This window comes from Megalobrama amblycephala, linkage group LG1 (genome assembly GCF_018812025.1).
Source record: "Megalobrama amblycephala isolate DHTTF-2021 linkage group LG1, ASM1881202v1, whole genome shotgun sequence".
In the NCBI taxonomy this organism is placed as follows: domain Eukaryota; kingdom Metazoa; phylum Chordata; class Actinopteri; order Cypriniformes; family Xenocyprididae; genus Megalobrama; species Megalobrama amblycephala.
The window spans coordinates 37,489,528-37,504,756 of NC_063044.1; the positions used below are offsets into that span (position 1 = coordinate 37,489,528).

Consider the following 15,229-nt stretch of genomic DNA (forward strand, 5'->3'; position numbering starts at 1 on the left):
GATGTTCATACATGTCCCACCTATTCACCAGAGTTGCAAACTTGTGGTTTTGCTCACAAATCACTCAGCTCCTGGTATTCTCATAGTGCTGACATCTCTTGTTAGCAAGAAAACTGAGCTGGTTGAAACATTATGGGAATCACCTGAAATCACAAATCAAACAGACTAGTGAAATAATTCCAATGTAGCAGGGTGTTGACTGCGGTCAGTAAGTTTGCTGTGTGATTTCAGGTGACACCTTTTGTTAAATTCTTCCGCACTTGTTTCCATGTAGCAAAGCCAGCCCAAACAGTCCAGTGACAAGAGTCGAAGCAAGAAGAATAAAGAACCCAAACCGCGGATTAAGAAGCTTAAGTATCACCAGTATATCCCGCCTGACCAAAAGCAGGAACCCAATGAAGCCCCGATGGACTCTGCATATGCCAGGCTTCTTCAACAACAGCAGCAGTTCCTGCAGCTCCAGATTCTCAGCCAACAACAACAGCATTACAACTACCAGACCATATTACCAGCACCACTCAAGTATGTGTCACACTTCCAATAAAGTTTCCAACATTTAAGGCCCTTTCACATGACATGCACCCCTTAATCACAAGCACCATGTGAAAAGGCGATTTTATCATTTAATAATTCACATAGTATGTAATATAATGTATACAATATTTAAATAAGTATAATATGTTGAATATTATCTGAAAGCCATAATATTCTATCTATATCTAGATACATAGGAATAGTCTCTCTTGCATAGTGTTTTTTTTTCTTTCCTGCAATAAGAATAATAATAATGAGGCTGCTACAACTTATTGATAATAATAAATAATCAACAAAATATTTCAATATTTATTATTTGGAAAATTGTCAGTGACGTCATTTTACATGAATGGAAAAACACATTTCTGTGGAAAACACATTGCTTGCAAGAAAAGTGGACAGCCCACAACTATATTTAATGGTTTATTTAAAACTAGATTGGTGTGCCGTTTAATGTGTTTTCCTCCAATACATAACTTGGAATTTACATCTGTAAATGTTAGAAATGGATTATTTCCCTATTGCAAAAAGACATCTGTGCACATTGAACAGACTGATCAAACTGGTAGTGTAGTCAAACTTAACTAATTCTGGGACAATGAGAACAAAAATGATGCTTAAAATTGTTCATTGGCTCTAGATTTCAAGATATGCTATTGGGAAATACTTGGGAATCACAGAGAATATGTGAGTGATAAAAGGAAATTATCTCTTACTGGATCTATGAATAAATCTATGACTGGGTTTGGAAAGTACTTACTTTTTTTTTGGCAAAACTGGTATTGCGTCATACATGATGATATGAATTGCATAATATTATTCCTAGAAGTGTATATCACAAATAATCCTATACCAGTTGTAGAAATCATACATCAGGGGTGCAAAACACCTGGAGGGCCACAGTCCTGCAGAGTTTAGTTCCAATCCTGCTCCAACACCCATACTTGTAGTTTTCAAATAAGCCTGAAGGACTTGATGAGCTGGATCAGGTGTGTTTAATTAATGTTGAAGCTAAACTCTGCTGGGCTGTGGCCCTCCAGGAACTGAGTTTTGCATCCCTGTCATACAGTGCTCTCTTAGGCCCTGTTTACACCTGGTATTAAGATGCATTTTGGTTGTTTTGGATGACTCTGAATACAGGTGTAAACGGGGTCTAAAACGTTTTGAGCTTGTCCACTTTTGACCACTTCCAGAGGTAGTTGAAAACACATTTGACCGGATTGCTTTTGTGGTGTAGACGCTCATGTGGTCAAATGACCACCTACTCTCCACCTAATGCATAAACCGTATGGCAAGTGCGCTAGCCAGACAGGATTTAAACTTTGTTGGCTGGAGACTCAAGTTTGTTTTGAAGATAAAAAATGTACCAAGCAAAATGTTCTCTCATTCATTCCTAATTTCTAACACACACTCACCATGTTCAGCATCCTGCTCTCCATGTGTTTTTCCATCTTACTTTGTCCATTAAATTGAAAGATCTGAAAAAACTCATACATTTACCCGCCCATAGACCCTCCCCTTGAAGAAATCAGGACAGAAGTGGTTGAGAGTGGACAAAAGAGACAGATTAAAATACCAGGTGTAAACGGGTATGTGTCTCCCTCGTCTGCTTGTGATTCAATCGCCCAAAACGTGGGTTTCATTTTGCAAAGGGACACATTTCTCACATTTCACTCACAGTGAGCAGAAATGCCTCGTACTTGTGTGAGACATTGCAGATAACTTTAAATGGAGCAAATTGCTTGCTGACTATTGCTGGACAGGCACAAGAGATGCTCCATTTAAGTAGACACTGAATAGGACTAAACTATGTGCATAATAGTTTTTTGCCTTTTTGTTTCATAATAAATTTGATTTATATAACCCTTTTGCTAATTTTTAAAGTGTTACATAAACATCGGTTACAGACAAGTGCAATTGCATATGATTCTGATATATCAGTTTCAGCTCTGACACTAAAAGGATTTATTTTGAGCCTGATTGCTTTGAAAAAGAAGTACGCAACTCAGAAAGGAATGTTAGCGTTGTGTGCTATGAGCGATAGCCTTTAAATAATGATTTCGCCTATTAATCTTGTCTAACAGACCTGTCATCACCCCAGCTGTGGTACGGCAGTTCCTCACATTATTTTCCATTTTGGCTCCTGTTGCCGCAAGATATACCTCTGCTTCTATTGTGTAGAAGAGCTGTTTATTGTGAATGATGAGGGAACAGGAAGTTCCCATTGCATTTAAAATGCCCCATACTCCTCTGCAGGACAGTAGCTGAGAGTCAGAACAGCTGCCCCAACATCACCCTGAGCACCAGCCCTAGTCTTCCTTCTCCCATCATGGTGTCTCTGCCGAGTGCGGCTCCGTCACGTCCCAACAACACCATGACCAGTCGTAAAACCGGGTCTCTGCCTGCCAACTTAGATGAGATGAAGGTGGGTAATATGCCCATTAATCTTTTTTTTTCCTCATAAAATAGATAAATGTGCAGAAGTACAGTTGTTCTTATGTCTTCTAGGTGGCTGAGCTTAAGATGGAGTTGAAATTGCGTGGACTTCCTGTGTCCGGCACTAAGACAGACCTCATAGAAAGGCTTAAGGCCCACCAGGAGAGCTCTCAGCCTGCTACAACCTTGGATTTAAACATCTCCAAAACTGCTTTGCACCCCGAAAGCATGAGCACAACTCCACCGGTGTCTCCTGAGAGGTCCGAGGCCTCCAACATCAGTATGGAGGACAGCAGAGACAGTCCCACCAAAGCTCACTGCACTTTGTCTCCAGCCCACCCTCCGACAGGCACCTCACCCCTCAAACCCACTCCTGAAGACATGACCATGGACATCAAGGTGTCAGAAAAAGACCAGCGCCTCCATGAGAAGGAGCGTCAGATTGAGGAACTGATGCGTAAGTTGGAGCAGGAGCAGCGGCTGGTGGAGGAGCTTAAAATGCAGCTGGAGGTGGAGAAAAGGAGTCAGCAAGGTGGAAGGCAGCAGCCTGAACCCAATCAATCAATCCAGGTCAAAGTGGAGAACGGCGCCGCCCCTAGCTGCAACTCTGAGCGGAGTCCCCTGCCGCAAACTACAGGTGTGAAACAGGAAGAGCCTCATGGCCAGATGCACCACACCCCAGTACAGCAGTTCTATATCAACACCCAGCAAGTCCCTCAAGTGCTGCATCAGCAGACTCTGATCAACACTCAGCCTGCCACACAAATTCTGTTGCCTATCAGCCTGCCCAGCAACCCTGTCAGCACACAGGTCTCTTAACATTCATGATATGCCAGTTCTATTTACAGTGAAGAAAATGTCATATCTTATTTAGAGTTTTTCTTTTTACTTTGCAGGCGCAGACCGTTCTCCAAACAACAATGCCCAGTTTGGCTCAAAGCATCATACAAACGCCACTTCTGCAAACACAGACGTCCAATAATACAATGTTGCAACAGCATTCAAATCAGACACCATCTCCTCCTCAGGTGAGAAAATCACTCCTTCTGTGATTTTCATCTAGCGAGTGTGTTATCGAGCACTAAAAACACGTTAGTACTCACATAGCAATGTCTTTGCAACCACGCTGAACACTCTAACAACTGAATGGTAACTGGCTAAAGGCTGTGACATAACATCTAATGGTTGTCCTTCGACCAATATTGGCCCCTCATTGAGCATGTATCAGCCTAGTTTTTGCAGTAGGTTCAGACCCCATCAGCAACTCTCACACTACACATCATGTTCTTGTGCAGTGAAAAATACATTGCAGAGCAAAGAGGAGACTGACAATGCACTGAAAGACAAGACAGAGCAGGTTATTTTTGGTATGAAACAAAGTCTCAGCTGTCAAATCGTGTCATTTTGTTTTTAAGAAATTCAAACAATAAATACATTTTTGTGGCTCTTTAATGTGTCTTGACAGATCGCTGTATTGTCTCAGTTCAAGTGGCTCATGAACCAATCATCTCTTTACTACTAGTTATAGCACAAAATAAACATGAATGAACATGATGTTTCAACTGCTGAAAGACATCTATAATGTGACAATGTGACAACATACCCTCTGATGTTCATGTAACTCTCCTGTCTGGTTTGTTTTGTCAGACAAAATGGCAGATTCTGCGTTATGATTGGTCAGATCGCCTGCCAATCAAACTCTTGGCAAAGAGTGAATTAAGCATATTGAATCGGTGGCATAGCCCATTGGTAAAAGAGATCACTCTGATTGGCTGTTCAGATTAGCGAACCAGTGCGTGACAAGTCAAGGAACTTTGTTTATGGTTTCTATTGCCCTGTCCCAAATGGAACTCTAAACCCTCACGGTGTTTCTCTTGAGTCCACATTTTCGTGATGCAACGCCGCTTTGACTGTTGGGTAGAAGTCCTCTGCGTAGCTGGTGACACCCTATGGCAGTGGTTCCCAACCATGTTGGCCCCCCAACACTGCACATTTTGCACTTCTCCTTTGTCTGACACACCCATTTCAGGTGTTGGAGTCTCTACTGATGACTTGAATAAGGTGTGTTTGATTAGGGAGACATGCAAAATGTGCAGTGTTGGGGAGCCTCCGGGAATGTGGTTGGGAACCCCTGCCCTACGGTCTCGTGGACTTTATGGACATGCGCACACAGCGGCCATTATAAGTCCACAAGTCTGAAAGTGCACATGAAGTGTGCCATTTGGGAAAGGGCCTGAATCCACAGTCCTAGCTCTTCCGGCTTCCATTATTGAATGACGAATTCAGACTACAGCCAACTGTTGGTATGGAGAGATATTTCCTCTCACACAGGCACAGAACGTACATGCTAGTTGGCTGTAGTCTTTGTGGTTTGTTCAAGTGGAATGTTTTGGCCCAGACACACAACTATTTAAAAAAAAAAACTTAGAAATATTACACCATGGCAACTACCCCAAACTGCATGGTAACTGCCACTCAAACAACCAAACTAAACTAAACAATATAGTCTACCCTAGCACCTTCATGGGTATGCTAACATCCACTTAATACACATTAGCAATGCCCTGGCCATAGAAAAGTCCATATTAGTCAACCACTAATTCTTATATGCAGTATTTTAGACATACAAGGTAATTAGGATGTGCATTACACATAGTTATAATTAAAAAGACACCACAAATCACAAATGATAACATTTTACATCGCAGTAAAATTATAACAATCATACAACAATTAGAAATTCATTGTGTGCTCTAAGTTGTGTTGTTATGCATGTATTCTTTAGGGTGCTCGTAGATCTTAACCTTTACTTTTGCTCTCAGTGTTCCGACACTTCATAAATCCAGTTCAGCTCACTATTGTGATGACAAGGCCCAGACGCATTTCTCTCTGATTTGGCACGTAGGTTGAAATGGAAAGCCTTTCTGAGGCCTGCAATGTGTTCTGTACTTATCTCTGATGTTGCCCTGGCAATAGCAGTTGAGTTCAGGTGATGCATTACCCGCTCAGCAACATCAAACACAGACCTGAATAAATAGGTGACAGAAGTAGAGAGTACAGAGAAAATCAGAAAGAGCACTTATCAAGAAGACAGGGAGTTGGTTCAAGAACAAGAGGCCTCTGTTTACACACTGATATACAAACATTTTCTTCCTCGCACTGTGCACTGGGCCTAATTCTGCCTTCTGATTCATGTGTTTGCAGGCTTTACCCCTGTGTGGAAGCTCACCTTCTGGGATTGAGTACAGGCAGAACCAGAACCAGCCCATGGCAGACATGCCCCAGTGCTTCCTCAACAACTCACCTAGAGTCTCGCCCAGACACACAACCCCAAATGGACCCATGAACAAAGTAAGACAAACTGATCTTCCTGTTCACAGAAGTCTGTTCTGTATGGTCATGTGTCTACCAAAGTGTTTTTTGTCAGCTGAAAATGTCCAGTGCTTGAGAGTGCTTTGGAGGTGCAGCATTTTAGCTGGTAGACCCTTGGAAGAACTGTTCCCCCAAGCATAATTTTTTCATATTAATAATGTGGTAGATATACAGACATCTGGTACAGACATGAATATTTAGAGACCAGCAATATTAACTTCCCCTCTATTGACGGTTGGTCAGTGTGTTATTTGACCCGCCCCTTCTCCACTGTGATTGGATGGCTGGGAAAAAGGTGACAGTGATAGAAACATGCTGACATGTGTGTACTCTTTCTGTGTTGTCTAGTGCTCCATTTTATCCTTATATATTACACTGTTTGCATTACACAGTTTGAAAGTTAAATATGTTTTGTTCAGCCTCCCTCGCCTTGTCAGCTCAACTATATCCTTCAGCCATCAACGTTTCCCAATCACCTCAGCCCAAAGAGCAAAGACCCACCCCGCTACGAGGAGGCCGTCAAACAGACCAGAGGTCTACAAGCCACAATGCAGGTAATTTAAAGTTAATGAAGTAGACTCCATTTGATAGCATACACAAGCAGAAGAATGCACACTAGGAAGTTTCATCTTTATCCAGTATCTGCGCTATTTCTCTCCAGAAGTTATGACTGACAAAGATGTCTTAGGATTTGTTTAAACTAGAGTTGTGTCTATCATTGTTGCCGTCTTCAGTAGTGTTTGTTCTGTCTATTCCGTTTCTTTTTTTAACCGTGAAACAACAGGCCAGGCCAGTGTTGCCACCTTGTGGCCAAAATAATTAATGCAAAAAAAATTCAAGGCGCATGTCCAAGGGAGGCGTACACAGTGCTATGCTGATGATAAAATTTACATCACAATTTAAAACTGAAGTATAATTTAGGCTTTCCCACTGGGTCATTCATTTGCTCGGAACTCGAAATGATGATATTTCCAACTCCACTTGAAGGTTAAAATACTAATGTTGCATACTTTTAAATGTATTTTGAACATTTTAACTTTATTTAATACCTCATATTCTTCTGTAAAGGTTCCCACTGCCACCAGTCAGCACATGGATGATTTGTTTGACGTTTTGATTGAGAGTGGAGGTGAGAACTGTGAAAAGAACATGTCTTTGGTTTTAGCTACAATATATTTGAATAACTAAACCATTTTCTGTGCTTTCCCTACCAGAAATATCCCCTCTGGCCAGGCATGATCCTTCTCTCGATAAACTTCTGCCAGTGACAGTAAACATCACCACTCTGCCGATCAACACTGTGCTGTCACGTCCTCCCCCGCAGATACACGTTGCCCGCACGCCCAATCAGACCCAAGCGCCTCCACCCAGCCTAGTGGCCCTGGCCTCCGATAACCAGTTGGAGGCCCTGCTGGAGGACGCTGAGCCGCAGTCCCAGAGACTGATGGAGGAGCTCAAACACCAGCTGCTGGAGCGCCCCCACTCCCCCATGGACACTTCAGATCTGACCTTCACCGACACACCGCCCTCCACCCTCCATCTACAAGACACCGGCCTTGATAACATGGAGTGGTTGGACCTTACGATCCCAGGTCCTGCTGGGATCTCCTCTCCAACAGTCTTTTCATCTGATTTTTTGGACTCGACTGATCTACAGTTACACTGGGACTGAGCTCACAAAGGGATCAAGATTGGAGACATTCTGAAAAGATCTGTTGACCCTGAGGGACCACTAACAGACGTGCGGTGCGCAGACTCTCGTAGAACACGTCTTGGGATCTGGAGTGATACTCTGTGCGTTCTAAACAGATGTGACCATTGATAGCTTAGCATCAGCTTTTCTCATTTGTGCCTACAAGTGCAGGTTTGTTTGCTGTTATTGTCACCAACACCTTTCAAGGCAGAAAAGAGAGACTTTTTTTCACCTATATATTTAGGCAGTGACCTTCTGCTTTTTCTTATTTTGAAGCAGTCTTTGAAACTGCTGGCCTATATTATATAGAATGATAGAATGTTGTTTTTTTTTAGATTGTGATAAGTATAATTTCTTTGAATTGACTATATATTAGATTCATTTCACACATTTTGGGGAAAGTAAGAATTATACACACAGTCATTGTGCCTTATAGTAGACCTGATACTCTCCAGTTTTAGAATTGAAGGGGATTGTTCATCCAAATTTAATATTCTCACCCTCATGTCTTTCTAAACTTGTATCTTTTTTCTGTGGAGCACGAAAGATGTTTTGAAGCCATTTCAGCTGTTTGGTCCATAAAAAGTCAGAGTTACAAAATTATAAAGCTATAAAAAGGACATAACAGTAGCGGAAAATTAATCCATACGACTTGATTAGTATATTCCAAAGTGGCAGCATCACTTTGTATGATGAACAGATTGACTATTAAGTCTCCACTCACTCTCGCATCAAAACATTTATCAATGTATGCATATAAATATTGCACTGAATACGGCATCAAGAACCTTAACGTTGGCATCAAATTAAAAACTTACGAAGAATGTGTAAAACTCTAGCAGTTCAAAAAGCTTACGCTACATCCTACACCTTCCCTATTCAAATTACAGTTTAACCTTCAGAAGTTGAATACGGAAGGTGGTCTGGCGGAAGCTAGATATTTTACTTCAAAACTTGTTAAATATGGATATATTTTTTTTTACGCAAACACATTGTTCCGCTTCTTCAGATGGCCTTTATTAACCCCCCGGAGCCGTGTGGATTACGTTTATGATGGATGGATGTGGATGGAGACACTTTTTTTCAGCTCATACACATTTGGTGACGCATTCTGCCATTATAAAGCTTGAATGCGTCAGGATATTTATTAATATTTCTCCGATTGTGTTCATCAGAAAGAAGAAAGTCATATACACCTAGGATGGCTTTGAGTAAAGCTTGGCTAATTTTCATTTGAAAGTGAACTAATCCTTTAAAAATATTTACAAAAACAGCTGATACATTCTTCAAAATATCTTACCATGCAAGTTTGTAACAACATGAAGGTGAGTAAATGATGACAAAATGATAATTTTTGGGTGAACTATCCCTTATAACACAGAGTTTGCATATATTAGACATTTTTGATGAAAACTGTGCCATGGTAATTGTTCAAAATGTGGTCACCTTCATTGAAGGAACCTGATCTCATTTACATTCACTATCAATTTCCATGGTCAGCGAGCTGTTAGCCATTGCATTAGGGTACTCGAAATTGTGGCAGCTAACTGATAACATTTAATGTATAAAACATTCAAATTGATCTAATGCGTGGACTGGGGAAGGTCAGAGCTTTTCTTGCCAAACCCAGCATGGGGCCAAAGAGAGGGAGGGAGACTAAGGGCCATTATCATCTCTAACAAAAGAGTAGAGATAGTGTGGACATGATTTAGCTCTTGCAGCCTAGCTGAACTGGCTGTGTTGCGTGCCTTGACCAGGGAAACAACACTAAACTGGACCAGTGAAATTTCCATATTCATATAAGGCGATTACAATGACATGAGAGAGCAGCTGCGTTTTGATTGGTCAGACTCTTTACTGCAGCACAGTAGATGTTTGCTTTGTATGTAGATGAACTGCTGAGGCCTAAATTCACTATATTTTACAGATTTCGAGCGTCTTTCTACATAACCACTGAAGTACAGGTAGCTGGCAGGTGATATGCCTTTGTGAATGTACCTAAACCTCATCTTCTCTAATTATTTGTAAGATTGAATTCGTTTTCAGTCAAAATGTCTTTTAGAGTTTAGATTTTTCTATAAAATGTGACAATGTAGCGACATCTGCTGGAACGTTTTGAAACAGACGGCTGAATGAATTTTTTTATCACCACTTCCTTTAGATGTTTCACTCTAATGTAGAGTATCTAGATGTATCACTTCTTTTGCAGTGTTTGACAGATATAATAACAGAATTCCCCCTTGACACTTTGTAAAAATATGCCAAATAATGCACTTACTTGACCTTGTACTGAATATGAACTCAGACAATCATTTCTATATCCAAACACGTTGTCAAAATGAAAGAATGTATTTCTATATTTAGAAATGTAATTACTATAGTTCTGTCTCTATCAGAGACCCAAAGATTTTTATTTTGTAAACATACCATTTTACTGCATTTATGCAGTTGTCATATATATTTTTCCCCCACACATATATATTTTTTGAGAATAAAAGACCCGTGGTGGTGCAAAAGCCTATCACAAGACCTCAGAGGAACCTATTTGTATACCTTTTTTTTTCTCAACATGTCCATCAGAGTAAGTGCTATTTTGTAATGAAGAAGTGAAGAGAAATATTTGAAACCCTTTGAAGTGCGATGTAGATCGTATGCCTCGTATTTTGCACAGTGTATATATTTTTACAATATACATTTTTATACAAATGTATTTGTGCAACTGTAAATATTCTTTGAGGTTATCTTTGTACATATCTTTATTGTATATACAGCCTTTTATCATTAAATTGTTTCTGTATTTGAACCCACTGTAATGACTTGTTTGGCCCTCCAAAGCACAGAACCATGTTCCAGCTCCGCATAACCTCAGTTATGATCCAAAGCAAGCTAACAACACAATAAATAAACTTAACATTTGACATTTTACCAGAGATAATATTTTTCTCAAAGGAAAGATCATAACTTATGGTCTACAAAATAAGATATAATCATTTTGAATTCCTTTTTATCAGCTGAAGAACTCGTACTCTATTACATCCAAAAGTAATCAGGAATTTGGTCTCATAGTATTGCGTCTTGTTTCCATTTTTTTTACATTCCTGTTAAAGTTTAACGCTTAAATAAATAACCCAAAATAAAACGTAGCATTGAAGTTCAAACCAGAAGACTGGGAAGTCACCCTGAAGATTCAGATATATTCCATTTTCCTTTCGGTTTAGATAGTTCTGGACAGTTTTAATGCTAACCGAAAGGTTGGCTTGGTCCCTGCAGAGAGTAAACAATATCATATTTCACAGTTGTATCCCGTAAGAAGGCACACAGGTAATTCCATGGGGATTGTCCCTGTAAAAAGGTCAGGATGACATATCCAAAACAATTCCATCCACTTAGTTGTGTGTGATAATAAAAAAGAAGATTCTTCAGATGCTGGTGATTCAGTTCAACTGACATTATTAGAGTTCCTTTCCTCACAACTTTTTGCACGTGTGTATATTACTGCGACATTTTGGACATTTGTGAGTGACGTCCTTGCAGGAATCCACGCAGAATGGGATTAAACAGCAGCCAGCTATACAACTGCATAAGAAACGGTCAAAAACACAAATATGTCATGTATGTTAGAAAGACATAATGGTAATCACATACAGGACATAAATTAGATTAAAGGATTAGTTCACTTTTAAATAAATTTTTCCTGATAATTTACTCACCCCCATGTCATCCAAGATGTTCATGTATTTCTTTCTTCAGTTGAAAAGAAATGAAGGTTTTTGATGAAAACATTCCAGAATTATTCTCCTTATAGTGGACTTCAATGGACTCCAGACGGTTGAAGGTCAAAATTACAGTTTCAGTGCAGCTTCAAAGGGCTTTAAACGATACCAGACGAGGAATAAGGGTCTTATCTAGAGAAACCATCACTCATTTTCTGACAAAAAATACAAATGTATATGCTTTCCGCCAAAACCGCACTTTCGTATTCTTCAAAAAGCTTACGCTGTATGACCTACGCCTTCCCTATTCTACTTACGGAAAAAAACAACTGGCACTGCGTTCCTTCCGTAAGTAGAATAGGGAAGGCGGAAAGCGGAAGCACTTGCAAGGTGATCATTTGTTTATAAAAAGCATGTACATTTTTTTTTTTTTTTTTTTTCGAAAATCACTGATCGTTTCTCTAGATAAGACCCTTATTTCTCGTCTGGTATCGTTTAAAGCCCTTTGAAGCTGCACTGAAACTGTAATTTTTGACCTTCAACTGTTTGGAGTCCATTGAAGTCCACTATATGGAGAATAATCCTGGAATGTTTTCATCAAAAAACCTTAATTTCTTTTCGACTGAAGAAAGAAAGACATGAACATCTTGGATGACATGGGGGTGAGTAAGTTTATTTGAAAGTGAACTAATCCTTTAAATAAAGCAAATAATGTAAATTATCAGACAACAGTTCAACTCACCAAAAAACTATGGAAATAAAACACATAAGATAGGTCACACTGCCAGGTTTGGTCATGACCTCAGTGGTTACAAACTGCCGGCAGAATTGACACTGTGTCTGAGAGGAGTGTCGAGGAAGTTGCTTTACATCCAAAATAACCTGCGGAGCTGAGAAAACAAACAAAAGCTGCTTTCAGGTAGCTCTCCTGTTGTATTTTGTAGGCTATTTACATAATTCTCTATGTAAATACAATGTTGTAAAATGTACACAAAAAAACATTAGTTAATGTGTAACTAACATGAGCTGTACATTTGTTATTAATCTTTGTTAACGTTAGTTAATACAACAGTCCATTGTTTTTGGCTAATGTTAATTAAATGATATGAATATATATATATAATATAAATTAAAATGTATTAGTAATGCTGAAATTAACATTAAAGGATAATACATGCTTTCGAATTATTGTTCCAAGTTCATGTTAACTATTGTAGTCAACTAATGTTAACAAAAGGAACCTTATCTTAAAAAAAAAACGTAGCTACTAACCTGGAAACGAAGGTGGGTTGTCCACAAATACGACGCTAGATGACCTAGTTGTGTCTGCAAAATAAAAACATATAAACGTATGACAACTATAGCCTACTTTTAAATAGTACATGGGTCAATTTCCAAATGTTTTGTGGATATGTGGCTAAAAACGTTTAAAGATAGCAAACCTCATTTTACCTATTAAATGAGAGCCCGCTTCTTGCTCTTTCTCAAGTTCAATCTTCCTGTCAGAAAGAACTTTAAGCTCCTCGTCAATTTTTTGAAGTTCTCCAGTTTCTTTGGAATACTCTGTTGGTCACAAATCTAGTGTGAATAACAAATAATCTAAAAAAAAAAAGCTGTCTTTCACAGTTTCTTTGGCTTCATTTGCAAATCAGTTAATAGTAAACTTTCAAATAGTTTCATCTAATCGTACTAACGTTGCTCATTTTGGCCGTTGTTTCGCTTGAATTGGATGAGGATGGCCAGGACATTCCGTCGGTCCGTGAGCTGCTGTCTGCGAAAGGACAGCTTGTTCAACTCCTCAAAGATACTCGACAAATGCTCATCAGATTCTTGAGGCATGTTGCGGGTTGAGACGGCAGCTCACTTAAACCTCAGAGAGCCTCAAAGCTTCATAGTGTCCTCTCTGAAAGACATGCTTCACAGCTTAATGAGAGCGTCTAGTCAAGAATACAGAACTGTTCATTAGAAAGTTTCTTTCCTGATATGAAAACGACTACTTAACCCCAGCGCAATTACAATGTGACTAGACAGTAAATATCTGTTTTAAGTGGTTAAATCTGACATAAATAGTTACCCATGTGTGCTGTAGAGTCTCATCAGTCGCTCTTCACATTGCAGTATCAAGGAAATAAGAGGCTGGTCATACTGTTATATAACTGTAACAGGAACAATATTTAAAGTGTGTGGTTTACCTGTATTTTACTAAATTCATGTCCTGTCACGACGACTGCAACTGTATAGTTTTACAGCATATCTGGTGAGATTATATTAAAATAAGGGGGAAAAGACTGCACTCTTAAAAACAACTTGTATCATGTTCATATTTTATTATTTTGATCAATATACACAAAATCCCACAAATATGACTTTAAAGCACTCCATAAGACATGTAGTTACAGTGAATCAGATGTAGTTTTGTGTTTCTACAATGTGTATGTTAATAACACAGAGTCTTCATTAAGTAGGCCTAGCCAACATTTGCAAACTTGCATGATGTCCTTGTATTTGCATGACAGTTGGTTTGTTTTTTTAGTTGTTGTTTGTTTGTTTGCTTGTTTAGTAAAACACAATGTATGTACATTTTTGGTCATGCTGACCACAGCTGCCAAGTTCCAAAGAGGACAAAAATGCAAAAGTAGCCCATATGGCTTGTACACTATTCCAAACCTCCTGAAGTCATACAACTGAAATGTAGGTTGTTATTCACCGGAAATCTTTCCTTTCGCTGATTTTTTTTAATTAAGACAGCCGTGGTCACTTAAAGGGTTAGTTCACCCAAAAATGAAAATTCTGTCATTTATTACTCACCCTCATGCCGTTCCACACCCGTAAGTCCTTCGTTAATCTTCAGAACACAAAATAAGATATTTTTGTTGAAATCTGATGGCTCAGTGAGGCCTCCATAGGGAGCAATGGACGCTTCCTCTCTCCATAAAGGTACTAAAAACATATTTAAATCAGTTCATGTGAGTACAGTGGTTCAATATTAATATTATAAAGTGACGAGAATATTTTTGGTGCGCCAAAAAAAACAAAATAAAGACTTATTTAGTGATGGTCGATTTCAAAACACTGCTTCAAGAAGCATCGGAGCACAAATGAATCAGCGTATCGAATCATGATTCGGATCGCGTGTCAAACTGCCAACGGCTGAAATCACGTGACTTTGGCGCTCTGAACCGCTGATTCGATACACTGATTCATTATGCTCTGACGCTTCCTGAAGCAGTGTTTTGAAATCGGCCATCACTAAATAAGTCGTTATTTTGTTTTTTTTTGGCGCTCCAAAAATATTCTCGTCGCTTTATAATATTAATATTGAACCACTGTACTCACATGAACTGATTTAAATATGTTTTTAGTACATTAATGGATCTTGAGAGAGGAAATGTCATTGCTCCCTATGGAGGCCTCACTGAGCCATCGGATTTCAACTAAAATATCTTAATTTGTGTTCTGAAGAATAATGAAGGTCTTACGG

The 15,229-nt window shown here is 39.3% G+C and overlaps 1 protein-coding gene across 3 annotated transcripts in view; it reads left to right on the forward strand.

Annotated features, from left to right (window-relative positions):
- The window catches only part of mrtfbb (myocardin related transcription factor Bb), a 43,679-nt gene extending 34,407 nt beyond the window's left edge, over window positions 1–9,272 (forward strand). For all 3 annotated transcript variants that reach the window (XM_048191054.1, XM_048191061.1, XM_048191069.1), the window contains 8 exons: window positions 275–522; window positions 2,791–2,959; window positions 3,043–3,780; window positions 3,867–3,998; window positions 6,175–6,321; window positions 6,762–6,896; window positions 7,411–7,471; window positions 7,557–9,272. In XM_048191054.1, the coding sequence (XP_048047011.1) occupies window positions 275–522; window positions 2,791–2,959; window positions 3,043–3,780; window positions 3,867–3,998; window positions 6,175–6,321; window positions 6,762–6,896; window positions 7,411–7,471; window positions 7,557–8,014 (2,088 nt within the window). In that variant the 3' untranslated portion in view covers window positions 8,015–9,272. The remainder of the gene's footprint in view (window positions 1–274; window positions 523–2,790; window positions 2,960–3,042; window positions 3,781–3,866; window positions 3,999–6,174; window positions 6,322–6,761; window positions 6,897–7,410; window positions 7,472–7,556) is intronic.
- Window positions 9,273–15,229: the final 5,957 nt, after the last annotated feature.